The sequence below is a fragment of the Vipera berus genome (assembly GCF_964194415.1).
Source record: "Vipera berus genome assembly, chromosome: 2".
Lineage (NCBI taxonomy): Eukaryota > Metazoa > Chordata > Lepidosauria > Squamata > Viperidae > Vipera > Vipera berus.
The window spans coordinates 174,404,186-174,426,639 of NC_138203.1; the positions used below are offsets into that span (position 1 = coordinate 174,404,186).

The 22,454-nt window shown below is 38.5% G+C and overlaps 1 protein-coding gene across 2 annotated transcripts; it reads right to left on the reverse strand.

Annotated features, from left to right (window-relative positions):
- Window positions 1–1,472: 1,472 nt before the first annotated feature.
- LOC308663894 (myosin-4) lies at window positions 1,473–21,574 on the reverse strand (the record flags this gene model as incomplete). 2 transcript variants are annotated; one of them, XM_081320690.1, is made up of 38 exons in its annotated part: window positions 1,473–1,664; window positions 3,194–3,289; window positions 3,475–3,579; window positions 3,677–3,847; window positions 4,451–4,576; window positions 5,227–5,430; window positions 5,525–5,833; window positions 5,955–6,079; window positions 6,423–6,588; window positions 6,710–6,893; window positions 8,026–8,222; window positions 8,505–8,623; window positions 9,052–9,178; window positions 9,631–10,020; window positions 10,109–10,199; window positions 10,284–10,429; window positions 10,519–10,695; window positions 10,792–11,034; window positions 12,068–12,323; window positions 12,470–12,606; window positions 12,690–12,813; window positions 12,937–13,054; window positions 13,145–13,232; window positions 14,162–14,229; window positions 14,339–14,645; window positions 14,830–15,000; window positions 15,466–15,615; window positions 15,698–15,816; window positions 17,175–17,313; window positions 17,400–17,503; window positions 17,610–17,708; window positions 17,831–17,894; window positions 17,985–18,077; window positions 18,176–18,287; window positions 18,623–18,650; window positions 19,745–19,901; window positions 20,811–20,954; window positions 21,371–21,574. In XM_081320690.1, 38 exons carry the CDS (start codon window positions 21,572–21,574, stop codon window positions 1,509–1,511), a joined length of 5,814 nt encoding a protein of 1,937 aa, XP_081176816.1. In that variant the 3' UTR covers window positions 1,473–1,508. The 2 variants fall into 2 exon arrangements, with proteins under 2 accessions (XP_081176816.1, XP_081176815.1); XM_081320689.1 differs by having other exon boundaries at window positions 18,170–18,287.
- Window positions 21,575–22,454: the final 880 nt, after the last annotated feature.

Consider the following 22,454-nt stretch of genomic DNA (forward strand, 5'->3'; position numbering starts at 1 on the left):
TTTTAGGCAACGACTACCATTTCATTACCTTTTACTGAAAGAAATCTGTATGCCCCCCATCTTTGAAAATTTATCTTTTGTACAATGTTGCATTTAGTGGTTTTGCATATTTGCATCATGTTGTTTTAAGTATTGCTTTAATCTCATAATTAAAATATTTCATTTCTGTTTCTTACAGTTTTTTAAAAAAAAGGTTTGGTGATACTTGGGGTGTTATTTTCTTCTCATTAAGGTGTTGTGTTATGTAGTAGTTTGTTATAATATGTTAATATGTTATAAGATGTTAGGAAAAACGAGTAGGTTATGAGGTAAATCGCTGTCAGCCTCTTGACAGCTCAAGCGCACACGCGGCAGCTTGTTGACGGCTCTCAGCGGTCAAAGCGGCCGCCTGTTGACTGCGCACGCGCTTAAACCAGTTGACAGCTCAGAGCTGTCAGAACGGCTGCCAGCTGATTGGTCCGAGTTGCCGCGGCGGGAGAATACGCTGACAGGATTGGGCAAGGGTTTGCCAGCTCGGGTATAAAAGGGCAACCTAAACATGCTGTCAGCTGTCTGGGGCTACACTGAAATAAACCATTCTTCGTGGAAAGCCTGCTGTCTCGGAGTGGTCATTTAGCTTGCAATACATTGCACAAGGTATCATTTTAATCTCATAATTCAACTATTTCATTTTTATTTTTATAGTTTTTAAGCAAAACTTAGGTGGTGTTTGTGTGAAAGGTAGTATAGAAATAATATCAGCAAATTTATGAATACACATCCAGGGATGCCATTAAGAGAGAAACACTATGGGAGATTTAGAGACCATTATCATGTGGCACCAATATCCTATTATTTGAATGTATATTGTAATTTGTTGATCAACTAAGGCAGGGGTGTCAAACTGCTGGTCCGTAGGCCGCATGCATCATGGCAAAACTGCGCCACCCCATTGCCAGTGTTGGAAAAAACATTGCAATATGTCATGACACAACACGTGACATTGCAAGTTTGACACCCCTGAACTAAGGATACTTAGCTAAATTAGTCTTTATTCCAGTTCAGCTGGATTTGTAGTTTATCTGAAAATAATTATGCACAAATGAATTTCTCCAAATCAGGGCATTCAAACTGGTGTCCTCTCCTATTAACTTCAACTTACATCAACCCCAGCATGGCACTTGGCAAATGATTCGTGCACAATATTCATTAATGTTTATCATGTTTGGATAGCGTTACCTCTCTAAGGAGAAGCATCAGATTTCATACAGGAGAGCAAAACCCACAATAAGATCACGTCATCTTTATGTATGCAAACATTTCTATAATCTTTATTTCCTAAACACCAAAGACAGAACCCACAATAATTACAAATCCAAGTGACTAAGACATTCACATTTTGTGCACTTCTTCAGTCAACCTTGAAGCAGACAAGCTTATTCTTCCCCTGGTGTCTGTAATTACAAGGAGTGACAAAGAGCTTCACATTTTGCGCTTCTCTTTGGTCACTTTGCCATTTTCAGGTGAGTTTATTCTTCGCTTACAACCACCTTCTTATGCACTTCTCGAGTCTTCACTCTCAGTTTGTTCACTTGTGATTCTGCAATATCAGCCCTTTCGTCAGCTTCTTCCAGCTCATGCTGAATTTTGCGGAATTTGCTGAGGTTAAGATTGGATTGCTCCTCCTGAGAATGAAAAAGGTATGGTTAAAAAACAAGTCTACTTGTGATGTATACGGAATGCAAAAAGGTAATAGCTTCTGTGGTGAAGATGAAAGAATGGAGTCTCCACTATGCAATTTTAGCTAAATGGAAAGTTCACTTTGCCTTTCACAAATTGGGGACATTTAGTATACAAATTCTTGGTGAATCAATTGAATCTTATCTGTGTTTAATTCTATAAAAAATATCGTGTACAAAGCTTTTAAGCTGTATTCTAGGCAGATGATTTTTTTTTAAAAAATGCCATACATTATCTTATTGGCAATTAATCTTGATTAGCATTTATTTAGCAGATTTATATAGCTGCCCATCGCACGAAGTGCTGAGCAATATGCAAACATAATGATTATTTAATGACATATTCAAATGTAAGTAAAAAAGAAAACATTAAAACTCAAGATTGCGGGAGAACAATGGTCTCTTGATGTCATACAGCCCCCTTGCTGGCTCATCATGAGATTCCCCAAGGCTTCTGGAAAAACTGCTTTTTCAGAGCCTTCTGAAAGGCTAAACAGGGATTGGGCCAACCTCACCTCAGAACACAATTGTGTTCCTGAGGGCAGGAGGCACAGCTGAAAAGGCACACTGTCTGGGTCTTGCCAGATGGAATTCCTTAGTAGAAAGGACCCAGCATATCTCTCCTGCTCGATCTGAACAACACCTGGAAGAGGTAAACCCTGTGATGGAATGTGCAGTGAAATGTGCAGTGGAAGAAGGAATGGAGGGGATATGTTGGCAATAGCACCATGGCTTCCCAGAGAAGAGGCAGCACATTCCAGAGAGGGGCCCAAAACAAGAGACTGTGCCGTCCTTAACTGGATGAGGGAAGAAGGAAAAGATTCAGAGTAGCCACAGCCTACAATGTCCCAGAGTATATATATCAGTTTAGAAGATCATAGCTTTAGTCTGGCAGGTTCCTCTCTATTAGGTGTAAGGACATAAAGAATTGGATTCAATTGAATCTCGCTGTGTCATTAGGCCTGAGAGTACCTCACTAACCTGGTCCCTGCCAAGTGGGGTTTTAAAGGTCAGAACAAGCACCTTGAATTGAACCTGGAAGCAGACTGATAGACAATGTAGATTGTGGAGCAGAGGTTGTAATGTGCACTCTCCTAGGGGTGCACCTAGCTTTCTGTGCACCTACATTCTGCCCAGTTGAAGCTTCTGGATACTCTTCAAGTGCATTTCCATGTTCTAGAGATGACCAGGGCATGAGTAACTGTGAGTAGAGCTCATAGTCCAGGAAGGGACACAACTTGTGTATAACACAAAGCACTGCAAAGGCCCTCCAGGCTGCAATTACCACCTGTTCCTTGAGCAGGATTTGTAAATCTAGAAAATCTCTCAGATGGTACACCGGGTCTGCCTGGGGCAGTGCCACCCCATTCAGTACCAAAGATGATAAAATCCCAGATCCCAAAGGCCCAAACATCCAGGCCTACTCAAATTCATTGGAAATACAATTATTGCTCCATTACAAATGTATTACGTACAGCTTCTTCATATTGCCTCTTGTATGCTTTCACTTTCATTTGCAGCTTGTCCACGAGATCCTGGAGCCTCAGAATATTCTTCCGGTCTTCCTCAGACTAAACAGAGTTATGGCAACAAGTGAGTTTCTATCATTTGAATTCTAGTTTTGGAAAGATTAAGTTATAAATAAATACATAAATATGTAAATATAAATCATGAGAAAAGCCACTTCTGTTTTTCAAATAGTCTTTGTTTCCAGGTGGGTTGATAAATAAACTCACTCCATAGTTATCACCCTTACCTGGTAAGTTAATTCCTTCACTCGTCTCTCATATTTGCGTACACCCTTGATGGCCTCAACCCCACGCTTTTGCTCATTCTCGACTTCAGTTTCAAGTTCACGTACCTAAAGAAAAACAGGTTAAAAATTAACCATCAACTATGACCTGTTACATGCAACCTTACATACAAGTCTATAAATATATACAGAGATAAATACATACTCTTTGCTCTAATTTCTGAAGTTGCTTCTTGCCTCCCCTCATTGCCAATTGTTCTGCCTCATCAAGACGGTGCTGCAGATCTTTTACAGTCTGTTCTAGATTTTTCTTCATTCTCTCTAGATGGGCACTGGTGTCTTGCTCTTTCTTGAGTTCTTCTGCCATCATGGCTGCCTGTTAATGAAGATACTATGTTCCAGAGACTACACTGCTATAAGTGCATATAGGTGTTCTGTACCAGCCTGCTACCGGCCCTGCAGCAAAAGCAGGGACAACCCCTTTACAAACGGCAAGAGGCTGGAATAAAGCCTGCCAAATTTATTAACATAAAACAGAGCAAGACAAGACACCAACCATGAAACAGGAGCTATGAAACAGGAACTATCCAAGCGGTTGCCTTCAGCAAAAAAGCCCTCCCACACATTCCCCTTAAATACAGTTCAGGGCGTGGCCTCTCTCTGCCTCCTTCCGAGGTGCCCCATTGCCTTCCTCTGTTTACTCCTGATTGACTGCCTCCTGCGTCGGGCGTCCTTGAACAGGGCCAGCTGTGGGTCATCTTCATCCACGCTGTCAGGCTCACACAGCTGGGTCTCCGTCGTGACCAGGTGGGAGGGGCCTGGCTGAGGGCTCTGCGGAGCCTCAAAGCCATCATCAGCAAGCTCTTCAACACCCCCCTCCTCCTCCTCTGAGTCGTCCGACCCAACTGCCGAACCCACAGGCTGACCCTGAATCACAACAATAGGAGCAGATTTCAGAAGAAAGCTTCAATCAACTCACATCAGTAATGGATTTTTTGGCTTTCTCTTCAGCATTGCGGGCCTCCTGAATGGTGTCCTCCATTTCACCCTGGATCTGGGAAATATCTGTTTCCAGCTTCTTCTTGGTGTTGATCAGGCTGGTGTTCTATTTAGGCAAAAAATACTGATAGTTTCCAATAAATATGAAATGATTAATTTATTTTTAAAAACCATGAAAAATGTTCTAAAAATAAACCTGTATATTGCAAGAATAATGTCTGCAACATTATTTTGTATCTCTTTGTGTAGAGATACACTCCCTCAGAGTTTCAACAAAGACAAAAGTGTCATAGTATCTAAATTAATACAATAGAAAAAGAATAATACTATGTTTACAGATGTTTTATGTAAAGATCTGCAAATATCATTTAAGCATAGCTTTATTTTCTTCAAACAATATCAAAAAAAATTTTTTTTCTTTTAACGATCCTATAATCCCTTGCATCAGAGTGGCCTCAGGATAACTGAATGGAGCTGAGCGTTTATTGACTGGATGCCCTTCCTGATGCCTATGCAGAGCTCACAGCAGATATTTTTTTCTTTGTGCCCACAGAGATAAATACCTATGACTGAACTCACAAGCCTCCTGAGTGTGAGACGAGAGCTCCACCTCTAGGCCACCACACCGTTCCTTCAAACAATATCAATATAACCCAACAATATTCAAAATATTCCACATTTTGCCTTTACAAAAGAGAAATGCTTATGCAGTCTTGTCTGGTGGTTGCAGGAGGATACAAATAATCAGATTCTTACTTGTGTGTGGAGGAGCTGCACACGTTCACTGGCATCCAGAAGCTCCTGTTCAGCCACTTTTCTGGCTCTCTCTGTCTGTTCCAGAGCTGCCCGGAGCTCCTCAATCTCAGCCTGCATCAGGTTTGCTCTGCGCTCAATCATGGCCACTTGTTCCTTAAAATCTTCTTGGCCTCTCAAAGCATCATCCAAATGCAGTTGTGTGTCCTACAATATAAATTATTTTAAGGTATAACTCTTGAAATTTTAACAATTGTAGTGATTTCCTGAACCTGCTTTCTTGAACCTGCCTGGAACATACCTTGAGCTGTCCTTGTGCATTCCTGAGGTTCTTTTGTGCTTCAGCACCTTGACGGTTGGCATGGCTCAGTTGAATCTCCATTTCATTCAGATCTCCCTCCATCTTCTTCTTAAGCCGCAGGGCATCATTCCTGCTCCTAATCTCAGCGTCCAGCGTGCTCTGCATGGACTCTACCACTCTCAGGTGGTTCCTCTTCATTTGATCAATTTCTTCATCTTTCTCTGCAATTCTTCTGTCTATATCAGATTTCACCTGGTTGAGCTCCATTTGAACACGGAGGAGTTTGCCTTCTTCATGTTCCAGAGAAGCCTTAATAAAATCAAGTATATCAGCTGTTATTAAAGAGTCATCTGAAACATATTTTAGAGTGCTTTAAAATACATTAAAGAATTTGAGCTTTTGTTTTCTATAAGCATAATAACAAGATTACCTCAGCCTCCTCCAGGGATGCCTGGAGTTCACATTTCTCTTGCTCAATCTGCTTTTTCACTTTTTCCAGTTCATGGATGGCCTTTCCTCCCTCAGAAATCTGTTCCGTTAGGTCAGATATCTCCTCTGTTAATTTCACACAAAATAAAGAGGGGAAGACAGGCACCGTTTATTAACAGTTTTAGGCTAAATGTTTGGGAAAAGAATATTTCCTTGGTTCTTCCAAATTCATCCATTTGTAACTGATCTGTTAATACTGCATGAGCAGACAACACTTCTACATATGTATATCCTAATAATGAGGAGAATCCCTATATGAGATTATCTTATCATGCTTGTCACTTGTTCCTCCATAGAAGGTGGTAGAACCATTACATAATCATTTTTTCTCACTTTTGTATCTTCAGTGTCCTAAACTGAAGGTTACAGTGAGAAGCTTATAGATTTATGCTGAAACTTATAGACTTACGCTGGAGGTTCTTGTTTTCACGCTTCAGAGTTTCCAGGTGATCCAAGGATTCTTCATATGCATTCTTCATCTTGAAGAGTTCTGTGCTCAGTGATCGAGACTCCTTCTGGGAAGCTTCCAGTTCAGACTGAGCTTCCTCAAATTTCTGTTTCCAGTCTGCCAGAATCTGTAAAGGGTCAATCAGACATCAGCGTCACACAAATTTGATAAAGAAATAAAACAGTAAATTTAATTGGCCCAACGTCTTGGTATGAAGTGTTCTTTTATAATCATCAGGAGCCAAATACCTTATCAAAGTTCTTCTGCTTCTTATCTAGAGCTGCACAAGCTGCATTGGACCTTTCCACATCAATCATCAGGTCCTCCACTTCATTCTGCAACCTCTGCTTGGTCTTCTCCAGGGAAGCACATTTGGAATTCACAGCTTCTACATGTTCCTCAGCTTCCTGCAGACGCTGAGCAAGCTTTTTCCTGGAGCAATGAAGGACCAAATATTAGTAATGAATTTGCTTAGGAAATATGAGAGAAAGAAAAGTTCACAATCACATGATATGAACAAAGATGACACACACTTCTCTATCATCAGCATGGAAACTATTTCATTTTCAAGGTTTTTAACAGTTTTGCAAATCAGTTCTGTAGTATGCAAATCATCTCATGAAGCACTAATTTGTCATGCAGGACAGATTGAAAAACTTTTGAAAATGAGAATGGTTATTACTGAATGGTGAACTCTAAAATAGTTTAAATAATTAAGATTAATTTTTATTTTTTACATTGTATTATTGTTAACATTATTTCAGACTTAAGTATCTTATGCAGATATGCAACATTTGAATTCCCAATGATTGATAGCAAATTATAAAATATTTGAGCTGTTTCCATGAAATGTATTGTTTTAATGAGATATAAGATAATAATTGTGATCATTTATACTTCCATGTTCTCATTTGATGTCTCATAAACCCTCACAGAAATCCCTCACCAGATCCAAATACCAAATCATATGCTGTTTAAACTTTAATTGTAGGAATAAATTAAAACTAAAGACATTTTTGCTCTAAATAGATAATCAGTATAAAACTTGGATTTGGATTTCTTATTAAAATTTCAAAAAGTAAATTATATTTATATGGATTTTTGCAATGAATTACTATTTTAATTTACAAAAAGGTCCTGAAATTATTGCATAAAATGTTTTACAGAGATTTGCTCGCTCTATACAGATACTTTTTCTTGTTTAAATACAATGCTTGAAAAAATGGGAAATGAGGGATACAAATGACTACTTTTCATAAGAAGCATTATTTGGATTAGTTGTTTTCCAAGATTTTGAGTGGTTTACAGCAATCCTGCAGTCTTAGCCATTATTATTTTCTTACATGGTTGCAATTTAAGCTAAGAGAATATCTGCAAAAATACTGGAGTGTCACTTGTTTTCTTTTTGCTGCAAGCTGAGGCTCCTCTGTAGAGAGAAAATAGCTTATGTTGCCTACGCAATGTAATCCACTCTCAGAGATATGGCTAAAATTACTTTCTCATATGGTAATTGTAGCTCATTTGTCCTTGTAATTTATTTTTACTACAAAACTACTCCACATACTTGGCCTCCTCTAACTCTTCAGTGCGCTGAATTGCATCAGTCTCATATTTGGTTCTCCACTGGGCCACTTCGCTGTTGGCTTTGGACATGGCACGCTGTAGCTCAGCTTTGGCTTCCTGCTCTTCCTCAAATTGTTCCCGGAGTAAATCACAATCATGACGAGCTGATTGCAAACCATGAGCCAGTGCATTTTTAGCCTAGAGATATGAAGATAACTTAAAAGCTTTTCCAAAATCTAATGGTGGCATTATTAACAGCTCCCACCTGTACCACTTTTCTCTTCAGGTTTTTTTTTTTAGCTTTTAGAAGGTAAATCTTTCAATTGTTCACTTTTTAAAATATGGGCTTGCACCTATTACTAGCAACTCTGGTATGTAACAGAGAAATAGAAAAAGAGCACCTTTATCAAGGAGTTGGAAGCTGCTGAAGGATGTGAATAGGGCCTATTTCTAATCTGTAGATCTTGACCTAATACACACCTTTATTTCCTCTTCAAGTTGCCTCTTCAATTCTTCAATCTGCTGGGTGAAGCCTTGCTTGCCTCTTGAGAATTGGGAAATGAGAGAGTCTTTTTCTTCCACTTGGCGGGAAAGTTCACCTGAAAAGCAGAAAACCAGAAGGGAAGCGGTTGACATGACTGAGCTAACTGTTAAAGGAAGTAATGATGAATAGGAACAACTGAAAAATGTTAACAGCATAAATACATGACATTTTGTTATTAGTTATGTTTTAGGTTATTTATAATATCTTACTAAATGACACACTTGTCACCTGAAGTACAAATTGGGGGAGGGCGACAGCTCGTATTTCCCAGATAATTTCTGTGATATCGCTGATGTTAGTAGAATTTCTCATCACAGATGAAGTTGTGAAACACATTATATTTCAAATTTTGCTAACCAATTTTGTATTCATTGGATGTTAGCATTAGTTGCAAAGATATGGTTCTTCTGAGCAGTTAACAGGCAAACTCAAATACGATCAGTGGCATGATCATTCCTAAAAGAGTTCAGCATTTCTTCTTACCTGCTTCTGTCTGCAAGCGAGCTTTCTGAGTAGAAAGGTCATTAATTGTACGCTGCTGCTCTTCTGCCTTTGCTTTAATCTCACTCAGTTGATCTTCCAAGGACCGGGCTAATTTCTCAAGAGTTGACTGAAATCAGCAAATGGAAATATATTGAAATATACTAATATACTAATAAATGAGAACTTTATCTGAAAATCTGGAAGGTAATGTGGAAAAGCACATGTAGGTAGCACAGAATGTAGCAATTCATATGCTGATGGGTGAGAACTGCAAATACCTCATAAAATCAGCATTCTTTTCTAGGCAGGATAAACATTTCTTGAAAAATGTAGGTGCCAAGCCATAATAGGCTTTATGGGTTGCAACTTACACTGTGAATTTTACTCAGAAACCAATGTGCTGCTTGTAAAACAGGTGCTAAGACCTTTGAATGTGGTCAGGTATGGAGATACATGAGTATGCTGCTTCTCAATATATGCCCCTTATTATGGAATACTCTGTATCTAGAAATGCCACCCTTGCAAGAGGATACAATAATTCTTACATTTTTTTCCTCTAATGTAGGAAAATATCTATACCTTGGTTTTGGAGACAGATTCCATATTGCTTGCAAGATCATCAGTCTCCATCTTCAGTTCACTCTTCTCCTTCTCCAGCTTCTGCTTCACTCGCTGCAGGTTATCAATTTGTTCCCCAAGTTCAGCTGCACTGTCTGCGTGCTTCTTGCGGAGGGCAGCAGCCGTGGCTTCATGCTGCAATGTGGCCTCTTCAAGGTCCCGGCGCATTTTCTGAAATTCTGCTTCACGTTTCTTGTTCATCTCAATCTGAGCTGCAGTTGCCCCACCAGCTTCCTCCAGACGCTCACTGATCTCTTCAAGTTCCCTGGAGAGATCAGCCCGCTGTTTCTCTGCTTTGGCACGAGATGCCCGTTCTGCCTCAATCTCCTCTTCCAATTCCTCAATACGAGCCTGGAAAAAGAGAGACAACCATGAACCCTGAAACTGGCTTTCAGAGAGCTTAATTCTCCATTCATGAAGGAACCATTGCATGACCAACCTGCAGCTCCTTGATCTTCTTCTGAAGCTGGGAGTCCAGGGCCTGCTCATCTTCAATCTTGCTCTGGAGTTGACTGATTTCAAAGTCTTTCCTTTTTATAACAAAATATAATGATCAAACATTAGTAAGACTCCACTTAGCACAAAGGTCCATCAAAATAGGCATTACTACTTACTTCTTCAGCTTTTCATCTAGCTGTTGCTTATCATTTTCCAAATCCATTGTAGTTTCCTGAGATAGCTTCAAATCCCCTTCTAGCTTCCTCTTAGCTCTTTCAAGGTCCATGCGAAGTTTCTTTTCTTGCTCCAGGGACCCTTCAAGCTGAACAAAAAGAGACGGGAGTGATTGTCCCATCACAGCAGTACCTCCACCTCAGTCCAATTCTTCTCCAGAGATGATAGGGTACTTACGTCATCCACCTGCTGCTCCAGCTTGGTCTTTGCTTTGGTCAGAGTGTTCACTTTGTCCTCCTCTGCCTGCAGATCATCCAAGGTCTGTTGGTGGGCCTCTTGCAGGGCTTTCTTCTCCTTGGACAGTTTGGCAATATTCTCGTCCAAGACCGCCATCTCTTCGGTCAGGTTTTTCACCTTTAGAAGTTGAACAGACATGGTTAAGATGCTCTATGTATTCTAAAATGGCAACAGTAGGTAGTGATTTAATTTTGGTATATTTTTGACCAGTACCTTGTTTTCTGTAGCATGCTTCTCCTTTTCCACCTTGGCCAGTGTCAGCTCAAGATCATCAATGTCTTTCTTCAGTTCTGAGCATTCGTCCTCCAGTTTCCTCTTCTTGGCTGTCAACTCAGCATTCATTTCTTCTTCATCTTCAGCCCGCTCAGTCAGCTCCTTAATTTTAGCTTCCAGCTGGATTTTGGTTTTGATTAGCTGGTCACATCTCTCCTCAGCATCCGCCAAGCCATCAGATTCCTTTAAATACCAAAGAAAAAAAAGGTTAGTAAAAATATTTTGTCTTCTCATTTCCTTTTTTTTATTAAAAAGTTTTAGGATACATTTTATCTTTAACAAACAACAAAAAAAAGAAAAAGAAAAAAAATTCCTTAATGATCAAAGCAACAGTTCTAAATCATGACATATATGTTCCCACTGACAAGAAACATGCTCTGTAACTAATAATAGCATGTTGTTATGTAAGTAAATGCACATTTTTTTAATCAAAACACTGTGAGTATTTAAAATGAATAACCCCAATATACATTCTTGGTTTCAGCTCTGTTTGGGTTTTATAATATTTATAGGCTTGGAATCCCTTATTTAAAAACTGTCTACATGATTCCTACTTTCTTTCTGAGATCAACTCTCCTGACTTAACCATTCTGGGATGAAAGTTCAGATTTTCATCTCCTGTACAAATATAATAAAAGGCTATCATCTTGGACATATCCAGGACACTACAAAAAAATGGTTGATTCAGTTTTCCGAGCAGTACCTCATTTAATCTTTTATGTTTAACAAACTGGGTGCTAGGAGTTACAGTAGGAAGTAATAAAATATGGATATCTGTACAGGTTTCAGATATGTTCTGATTATAATTGCTTTGACCCTTACTAACAAAACTATCCACAAAATGGAATGGTGCAGGTGAGCAAAAGTAGATCACTGAAATGGAACATGATGACGCTGGAACATGAGAAAAATCTTGAAGTATGGCTGGAGAGGAGAGGAAGGAAAATATGCATGGAAGCAGGAGGCATTATTGAGAAGCAATGGAGATAACAGTGAAACCAAAAAGAAGGGTGAGGCAAAAGTTTTTAAAACTTTTTTTTAAAAAAAATAGTTCTTTCTTCTTAGTTTCTATTTGTAAGTTAATATCCATCAGCTAAATGCTGTATGAAAATAACTGAATAATTTTCTGCAGTTTTGTCTCATAGGTAATCTGTACAAACAGACCTCAGAATAACATTATTAGTACAAAAGGTTCTAAGGTCATCAACATTCTTACAGATTGGACTTGGAGCTGCAAGTCATTTTTCTCCTGCGTTAGGGACACCATTTTTTCCTCTAGTTCCTTCACTTTGGCCTCTGCCTTGGCAAGGTCTTCCTTTGCTTTTTCAAACTCTTCCTTCATGTTGGCCATTTCCTTCTCTGACTCCGCGCTCTTCAGCAGGGGCTTGATCTTGAAGTACAATTTCATCCAAGGCCAGTGTTTCACATTCATGAATGAACGAACATTGTACTGAATAGTAAAGATGGATTCTCTGGAAGGAGGGCAAAGAAAATTTTAAGCATGATTCTACTATCAACTTGAGGTAGTGCTGATGTATTTGTGATATATTGTCATGTTGTGCACATGTAGCCTCTTCGAAGTAATGTCATTGTGAGCCTTATTAGAGAAAAACTCTACCTCCTTTCCATCATTTTCTTGAACTCTGATCTCATCAGATAGCCACGGCACATAGCTTGAGTACGTGTAATAAGCTGAGCCAACTTGTCATCTCTCATTTCTTCTAGAAGACCAAGAAGGCCAGCTTTGAAGAACACCTTGAGGGGGAAGAAAATGCAATGTTGTGGTCTTTTCATATAAACCCAATTTTCAAACTTTTGAGGACAGACAGTAATTTTACCTTGGTGTGACCAAACTTATATTGAGTATGGTCCACATCAATAGATCCAAGAAGTTTCTCGGAAGCCTTCTTGCTGTCAATGAATTGTCCCTCTGGGATAGCACTTGCATTTAATATTCTATATCTGTTGGAAGAAGTATAGTTTATATTTTTAAAAACATTAAAAGTTTCTAGCTTCAAGGAAAATGAGAGTTAGAGTTACAAATATGGGAGGCACATAATATAGGCTAACATTTAGCAGACTGACCTCTGTTTAAAGTCACCATAAATGAGCCTGCTAGGGAATCCCTTTCTGCAAATTCTGATGCCTTCCAGCACTCCATTACATCTCAGTTGGTGCAAGACAAGCTCGTGTTCCATGACACCTTAAACAACATTGGATGTATTGTCACTATAGAATTGAACTCAAATATACTAACACAGCTTCATGCATAATTGAACTATCTAATTCTTACCAGGAGTTTTAGTTTCATTGGGGATGAGGCACCGCACAAAGTGAGGGTGAGTGCTCTTCAGATTGCTCATCAGCTTGTTTAAATTCTCCTGTAGGATCAGAAATATTTGTGAAGTAGATCTCATGACTCTCAATCCCAAAGAGCCAACTTTAAATGATCTATTAGATTTCTATTTCAGAGAAGAGCAACTAAGATGATCAAAGGCCTGGAGACTAAAACATATGAAGAATGGCTTCAGGACTTGGGTTTGGCTAGTCTAAAGAAAAGAAGAAATAGGAAAGAGATGATAGCAGTACTCCAGTATTTGAGGGGCTGCCATAAAGAAAAAGGGGTAACATTATTCACCAAAGCACCAGAGGGCAGGACAAGAAACAATGGTTGGAAACTGATCAAAGAGAGAAGCAACTGGAATTAATGAGAAACTTCCTAACAGTGAGGACAATTAACCAGTGGAACAGCTTGCCTTCAGAAATTGTGGGTGCTCCATCCCTGGAGGTTTTTAAGAAGAGACTAGACATATAGTCTCTTATAGGTATAGGTTCTCCTGCTTGAGCAGGGGGTTGGACTAGAAGACCTCCAAGGTCCCTTCCAGTTCTATTCTGTTCTGTTCTGTTCTGTTCCGTTCCGTTCCATTCTTCTATGCCATCTTTTTCCTACAGCTTAACTAGGTTCATAGCAGTTTTGCCTCAAGTTTGATCACCACAATAATCCCAATGAAGTAGATTAGGTTGAGAAACTAGAGACCAGCTCCAATCCACCAATGATCTGGAACCTGGTTCTTTCCATAGTTCAACATCTTAACAATCATATGGGACTCCGTGATTTGAGGGAATGATGAAAGGGAAAATTTGTAACAACATTAAGCAATATTGACTATCCCTTTTCGTGCTTTGATACTGTGTAGTTTTGGATCTCTGAAGCATTCTTTCAGAGGAAGGAACTCAGGCATAGATTTTTTAAAAAAAATATTTAAAATGGGTTTTTATCAGATTGTGCAAGTAATAAAATTGTCCTTACCCTAAACAGAGCAGAGACAGTCTGGAAAGAAGACCCCTTCTTCTTTCCAGCTTTCTTTCCACCACCCTCTAAGGAAGAAAATGGAAATATATATTATGCAATTAAGATGCTGTTGACAAAATACAGCATATTTATTTATTTAGACTTGAAAGGTATGCTCTTTGGATAACTACTTACCAGCATCTGCAGGGCGATCAGCAAAGAGTAATGCCAAGGTCTTCATGGATGATTTCTGGTACAGCTGAATGACACTTTCATTCAAAGGGTCCTTGTTTTTTTCCAGCCAGCCACTAATGTTGTAGTCCACAGTGCCAGCATAGTGCACAAGGGAGAAATGAGCTTCTGCTTTACCTTTCCCAGGCTTAGGCTTTTCAAAGTTCTTGCATTTGCCAAGGTGCTGGTCATAGAGCTTGTTCTTGAAAGAGATGTCTGTCGCCTTAGGGAACATGCACTCTTCTTCCAGGATGGAGAAAATGCCCATGGGCTGGAGAGAGCAAGGCAGATAGATCACTGCAAGAAATACTCTTCATTGTAACAGAAATTAAACTTTTCATACTCAGCATTAAGGAATTGTTACCATAGCAAGATGGAATTAACCATTCATTAATTTACAGATGTGTGTTCTATTTCAGGTTTAGAAAACATATCATCTTTATTTTTTAAAAGACCTTTTCAATGAGTTCAATGCAGGCAGCCAGGTCCATCCCAAAGTCAATGAACTCCCATTCAATTCCTTCTTTCTTGTACTCCTCTTGCTCCAGGACAAACATGTGGTGGTTGAAAAACTGTTGCAATTTCTCATTGGTGAAGTTGATGCAGAGCTGCTCCAAGCTGTTATACTAGACAATGCAAAATATTTTGAAAATAACAATTATCTTTACCTGTGTTCCTTTCTCTAGGCTTTCTTAAATATTTAAGGTTTATGTGAATGTACAAATATCTAAACTCCTACTTGAATCAGTTCTGCTCATAATATTCTTCACTGTTAAATTCATTATTCCCAATATACTCTAACATCCCTGCCTTCAGTATTTTGAAAGATTATATCTTTGCCATAGCTGACTTGAATTTATGATCCATACTCTTCCTGCCAAAAATTTCTACAGTTTCTTCTCTGTGCCAGATATTTCTATTTAAACCATCCTTCCAATCAACAACTCAGAAATTATTTGCAAAGCTTTAGTGGCTTTGCATTCACAAAATTGTTTCACTGTACTTCATTCATTAACTGCTTGAATATTTTACAATGTAAACATCACATTTCTACACTCCAACACTATGCCATCAAGGCTCAGTTTCCTTACATCAAAGATCTCAAAGCCAGCAATGTCCAGCACACCAATGAAATGTTGCCTGGATTGTTTAGTATCCAATTGTTGGTTGATGCGGATGACCATCCACAAGAACATCTTCTCAAAGACAGCTTTAGCCAGAGCACCAACATTATTGTAGACCTAGAAGAACAGACAAATTGGTAACCTATAAAAGAATGTAATTTAATATTGAAGCTTTCCCTTTAATTTTAGAAATACTTACCTGCTGAACAGTTTGACCTTTGGTGACATATTCATTGCCAACTTTGACTCGGGGATAGCACAGAGCTTTCAGCAAATCTGCTGAGTTGAGGTTCATGAGATAGGCAGCCTTATCCGCAACTGATCACAAAAATAAGAGGAAAGCTTTGCAAGCAAATTGTATGCTCTCTACCATATACTGGAAAAGCTAAGTGCAAACAAACAGTGTTCATATATTGTTGTATACTACACACACACACACACACACACCTGTTCAAATTTATACTATTTATACTATTCAAGAATTCTAGAAGAATGCGTTCTCTGCTCTTGCCCCTGCCCTGTGGAACACTCTCCCCTCAGAGGTGAGGGAAGGAATAGTTATACCGCTCTGAACATGAAATAAGTTCCACGATTAAATGAAGACAATTGCTAAGTGACAACGTTTGGACATCCATTATTGTTTTTTTTTAATTTCAAATTAGATATTACAGTACAGGTAGTCCTTGCTTGCCAACCATTTGTTCAGCGACCATCCAAGGTTATGACAGTGCTGAATAAGAAAACTTGTGACCAATCCTCAAAGTTGTGGCCATCACAGCATCCCTGTGTTCATGATGCAGGTACTTGCTAAACAGCATGGATTTACAATGGTCACAGCATCACACAGTCATATGGTCAACATTTGTGATCTTCATAGCCAGGTTCCAAAAAGCAAAGTCAGTGGGGAAGCTGGCAGGAAGTCACAAGTCCTAGCCACAAATAATCACGCTTAGTGACGTGCAGTGATTTGCTTAACAACAACAGCCAAAAATGGATAAACTGCCATTGTTAAGTCAGGCACAGTCACTGACTTTTCACTTTATAACCATGTCAAAGTTGTCATGGATTACCTGTATATATTGGTGTGTCATAAAAACAAACAATATTTACTTTATATGCGTAGGACAATGGAAGAAAGTGTTCTTTTCAAATCCTAACTTATTATCTCTGCAGTACTGAAGTCAGGCCAGATTAATTTCCTACAAGGTGTATCCAGGTCTATTTGCAATGTTTATTTCTAAACATAAGTATTACATGTAAATACTGAACAAAATACCAATTAACACATTCAGTCTTTTCTGCATAATTAGGGAGCTGTCATTTATAAATTCATTATTGACTATGGATCTGTCATCGTAACATCAGAAAGATGGGTGGGGGTGGGACAGTCTAGAGAAGAAATTCCCTGGCTTTAAAGCTGCTATGAAGTTTATTTATCTTCATTTAAGTTGTCTGATCATCCCCTATGAAGTTATTAGAGATGCAAAAGGATGTTTCACTTAAATGACTAACAACACAAATATACACTGCTCAGAAGATAGCTTCCTCCACAGCCTTAGGAAGACATTCTTATGCATTAAACATCAGCTGTTCAAATTAAAACAGCTGAACTTCAAGAGAGGTTTTTTGTTTGATATGGTTTGGGTAGGTAATTCCATCACCAACTGTGATAATACCTTCCGTGCCGTCTGGCTCAGCCTGTTCCTCTCTCTGCTTCTGCTTGAACTTCATGTTCCCGTAGTGCATGACAGCACCCGTCAGCTTGTAAATGGCTGTCTTTTCCTCAGCATTGAATCCCAGGATGTCAATGGCACTCTGGTGATTGAATGAAGATAAGTAACTATTCTTCATATTACTTCAGCCTAGAGTACACAAATAGATTTTTAAATATTTATATTTACTTCTGTAGCCATCAGCTCTTCTTGATCATTTATGCTGGCAACAGAGATTTCTCCTTGGCTTACAAAATGAAAGTCATATGGGTTCGTGCTGATCAGGAGCATCTCTGAATGAAAAATAAAACTTGCTTTATTCAACACAGAAATCATTTATGGCAACAATAGGGGCAAAGGTAGCATATTGTCACAGGAAGAGTAAAAGATGCTTTTTACCGATCAGTTCTGGCTTCTGGTTGGACATGATCTGATAAAAGATATGGTAGCTCCTTTCAGCCTTGAGCTGGAAGGTAACCCTGGACTTCTCCAGCAGATCTGGCAAGAAAGGAGAAACAAGCAAGCAATAAAGAATGTGAGAAAGAAAAAGGGGAAGAGAAGAAGGGGAAAAAAAAAGATGGGGTGGTAAAAACCCTTTACATGCAGGCACAATCTCTTACATGTCTCAATGTCAGCAGAAGCCAGCTTGCCTGTGGCACCAAAATGGATTCTAATGAATTTGCCCTTTGAAGAAGAAAAGGGATATTATCAAAAATTGAAGGTTGCATCTTCTGTGTATTTCTACATGATGCCAAGTTTCAACATGAAACTTACAAAACGTGAGGAATTGTCATTCCTGACGGTTTTAGCGTTTCCAAAAGCCTCCAGTAAGGGGTTGGCACTAATGATCTGATCTTCAAGGGTGCCCTGAAAAATAGTATTACTGTCAGATTCTGTATCATCAATCCTATAAAAATGTCATGTAATCTCAGGTCATTCTTTTCTGGCAGACAAGCTACCTGTATTTTGCCTGGTTGGGCTGTTTCTTCCTTTTTCTTGTCAGTAGCAGCTGCAACTGTTGCAAAGTACTGAATTACACGTTTTGTGTTCACAGTCTTTCCAGCACCAGATTCTCCACTGTTGACCAAAGGGGTAAACAAAGTATAAAGATGCAGTTCATACTCTCCACAACTGAAATTTGAGCTCCCATAACTGAAGAGTAAGAAAGCTAGGAGATCAAAGGAATATATAACCTATGTGGCATGGCCACCCTTTTGACCCTTATGAGGTTTATCTATAGAGATATGTTGTATACTTACTGGCATAACAGTAAAAGCATAAAACAAGATATTTGTAGGAGCAGGCAACCAAAATCAAGCTCTATGCTCTGGAAGTCTCCAAGAAATTGTTTTAACAATTTGGAGTACTCTGCCATAATGCAAATACAGAGCTTAGTAAGGAAATGAACTTACGTGATCAGGACAGACTGATTCTCACGATCTGGAAAGAACCATAAAAAAAATCATTATAGTTCACTGTGAACTTCCATGAATTGAGTGGGAGTTCATGCGACATTAAAACTATCCACTTAAGCACTACATCAGCTAAAAAAAAATAGCTCGGAAAAATCAAACATCTATTTGTTGAATATTATAAATGTTCAATGATGACAAAATATGTGAATATTATGCAATGAAAAATGTCATGAATGAAAGTTAACTGTACAGATTGAATAGTCCCTAATCAACCAGGTTGGGGAATTTCTATAAAGCATTCTTTTTTCTCTGCAGTTATAGAGAAATAGAATATGAAGCTATAGAGTCCCTAGGCTTTATTATTCTCTATAAATTGGCAGTTTCATGAGTTTCCTTGAACATAATTACGCATACATGTACAAAGAATATCACGTGTGAATTTTACATTTTGGGTGCACAAGATATTATACTCAGGACCTATCCCTATATGCAAATGATTGAATCAATTAATCTTTTGAAATCATAAAATATAATAAACCACAAATTAATAAAACTGGCTGTAATTTCACAACACACAATGCCACAGAAAAAGAAAAAAAGTTTGTTAAAATTAATCAAGCATTAGCATCTTGTCTGTCTGTACCCCAAGGGTATTTAACTGATGCTGGGGAAAAATTAAGAACCTGGACATATAAAAACTGCATATGTTCAGAGACCTGGCAGAAACATCAAGTCTCAGCTTCATCTTTAAGATTTTCAGAACTTAGGGGAAAAAATTGTTGCACAAACTAGTGGTTAAAGCAGGAATCCAAGTCTAAAATTTGCTCTTAGCTTCAGAGGAGAAATTTAACCCATCCTGTTTTCATTGGCATACACATTGAGTATTGTTTATCTTTTTTCTTTTTTTCCATGACATATTTCATATTTCTTTCTTTTTAAAAAAATAAAGTAAGCAGTTAAGCTGAAAGAAAATTATCAAAGTTAGGAAATGATTAATTTGTATAACTCCAAATGATTAAGCACATTAAGCATCTGACCTAAAAAATACAATGTGTAGGAAGGCCACTGATGTTTTTCATAAAAATATGGTCCTTCTTTCTAAACTACTCATTTACTCACCAGTTAACATGAACTGATATGCATTATCAGAGATGGAGAAGATGTGGGGAGGAGCCTCTTGACGCTTTTTGCCTCTGTAGGCAGTTACCACTTCTGGATTATACACTGGAAGCCACTTGTAGGGATTAACAGTGACACAGAAGAGACCTGAGTAAGTCTGAAAAAGTAAAACACAATTTGCTTAATCTACTTTATTTTTTGCTGACAATTTTTTCAAAAGTGTCTTCAATAAAATATTTATTTAAAAATCTATAACATAAATAAGTATATAAATATATAACATCTGTTTCCTTGAAACATCAGGAAAGGAAGACATAATTTAGAAACAAGCACTGTGTTTACTTTGAATTTAAAGAGCAGGTTTACTAATGAATTAATTAACAGTAAACAGGAGAACTTAACATAAGTTATTTGATGTAAGGAGATAAATCAGGGGTCCTCAATCCCTGGTCCATGGACTGGTACCGGGCCGCGGCATGCCAGCAACTGGTCCGCACAAACAACCAAAGCCCATCCTTGGGATGCAGGAAGCACACAAAACTACAGACTCTCTGGTCCATGGAAAAACTTTTCTCCATGGAACCGGTTCCTGGTGCCCAAAAGGTTGGGGACCTCTGAGATAAAGGATTCTTAAAGGTAAAGGTAAAGGTTCCCCCGCACATGCATGCTAGTCGTTTCCGACTCTAGGGACCGGTGCTCATCTCCGTTTCAAAGCCGAAGAGCCAGCGCTTGTCCGAGGACGTCTCCGTGATCATGTGGCCGGCATGACTAGATGCCAAAGGTGCACGGAACGCTGTTACCTTCCCACCGTAGTGGTCCCTATTTTTCTACTTGCATTTTTACGTGCTTTCGAACTGCTAGGTTGGCAGAAGCTGGGACGAGTAACAGGCGCTCACTCTGCTACGCGGCACTCGGGATTCAACCCCCCAAACTGCCGACCTTCTGATCGACAAGCTCAGCGTCCTAACCCACTGAGCCACCGCGTCCCTTTAAAGGATTCTTAGGATGTCTTAAAACTAGTCCCAACATAAAAAGATAGAAAACTACCACCACAGAATATGCTTACGTAGATCATCCAGGCTGCATAACGCTCTTTGAGATTATACAGGACAGCAGGCTCATGGAGATGAGTCATCATGGCCATGTCCTCAATTTTGTCATATTTGGGAGGATTCATGGAAAAAATCTGATCTTCTTTCACAGTTACAGACTAGGAAGAAAAGAACAGACCTACATATATCAACTTAGAAAATGGAAAGAAGGAAACTGTAGTAATTGCACTTTATTGCTTCTGCTCAACCCACAAGATCTTGCACAATGAACGTGCTTTGGGTCCTTTCTATGAAACCATGTCATCTAGTGCGACCTTTGGTCACAGTGCCTGTCCTATGGAATTTAATTTCCCCTGAGGTTCAGACTTTGCTTTTAGGGTCTTGAAAACCCAGTTCTTTCCCTGACTGTGTGCCAGAACTCAAGATGAACCCGTCAGAAATCGAAGTGTTTTGAAGGAACTAAACACTGAACTGTATAATTTCCTTTCTGGATGTTGATGAGGGTTTGCTTATAAGAGTTGAGAAACTATAACAATTAGTCAAAAAAACAAACAGATGTATATATTTTACTTACTTCCCCAGCTTCAGTCTTGACGGTAACTTTCCCTCCTTCCCTGCTCTGGACACTGCCTTTGACATAAGCGACCTTAGGATCCACCACAAAAACGGAATTCTTGGCATCAAAAGGCTTATTTTGGGCCTCAATTCTTTCCTTTTCTGGCTTTCGAAGAAAAGGGGCAGCAATCCCAAACACTGCCATTTCAGCGTCTGAAGACATAGCTGCGGTTTATGTTGTGCAGATTCAACAAGGAAGAAAACTAAAGAAAAGAAACACACAAACCAGTTCATGAAAATGTGGAAATCCTTATTGACTTTCCTTGTGGACTTTTTTCACCACAGGGAATTTGTATCTGTTCTTCCTTTGATGTGAATCAATGCATCTTATTATATGGAAGTAGAAGACTTTACTGTTTATAGAAATATTGAATTTCATATCATAAATCTTTTCATAACCACGAGATAGGTTCCATTATCCATGACATTGGATTATATAAGCTCCTGGTGCTGAAAGAGCAGCTAGAATTCATCCAACAAATTACTTGATGAATATAAATTTTGCTTGTAATTTTGAATTGCCAAGGTAATTGAAAGACAGAATATAAATTAACCAAATAAATATACACTTGAAACATTTAGGTAAGAAAAATATGGAAACGTATTAAAACAGAGATACTAAATTTAAGAAATAAGCATAATATAATCTATCTTGACAATGCTCATTTGGACAGAGTTTTTTTTAAATGAAATGTCCTAATTGTTACAAAAGTTTAGTTTATCTTATTAGTCTCCATATTTAGATTATTATTAAATTATTTACTGTTTTCCATTGGTGTCATGCATAAACAATTGGACTTTGAAATTTATTAGAGTCCAATTCAACAGACTTAAGTTTCTGTCTCTGGAAGTTCACTTAAATTTGGGTGTTGCAGCCTGCTTGGCTAAAGTAGAATGTCTGAACTATTGGAATTTGAAACATATTTGAATTGTTATTATACTATTATTTCCATCTGGTGGGTCAACAGTAGTCCAACAATGGAAAACACTTTAAAAGAATTCTGTATTTCCTCTTGAGATGTTATTGCTCACCATAGTTAATT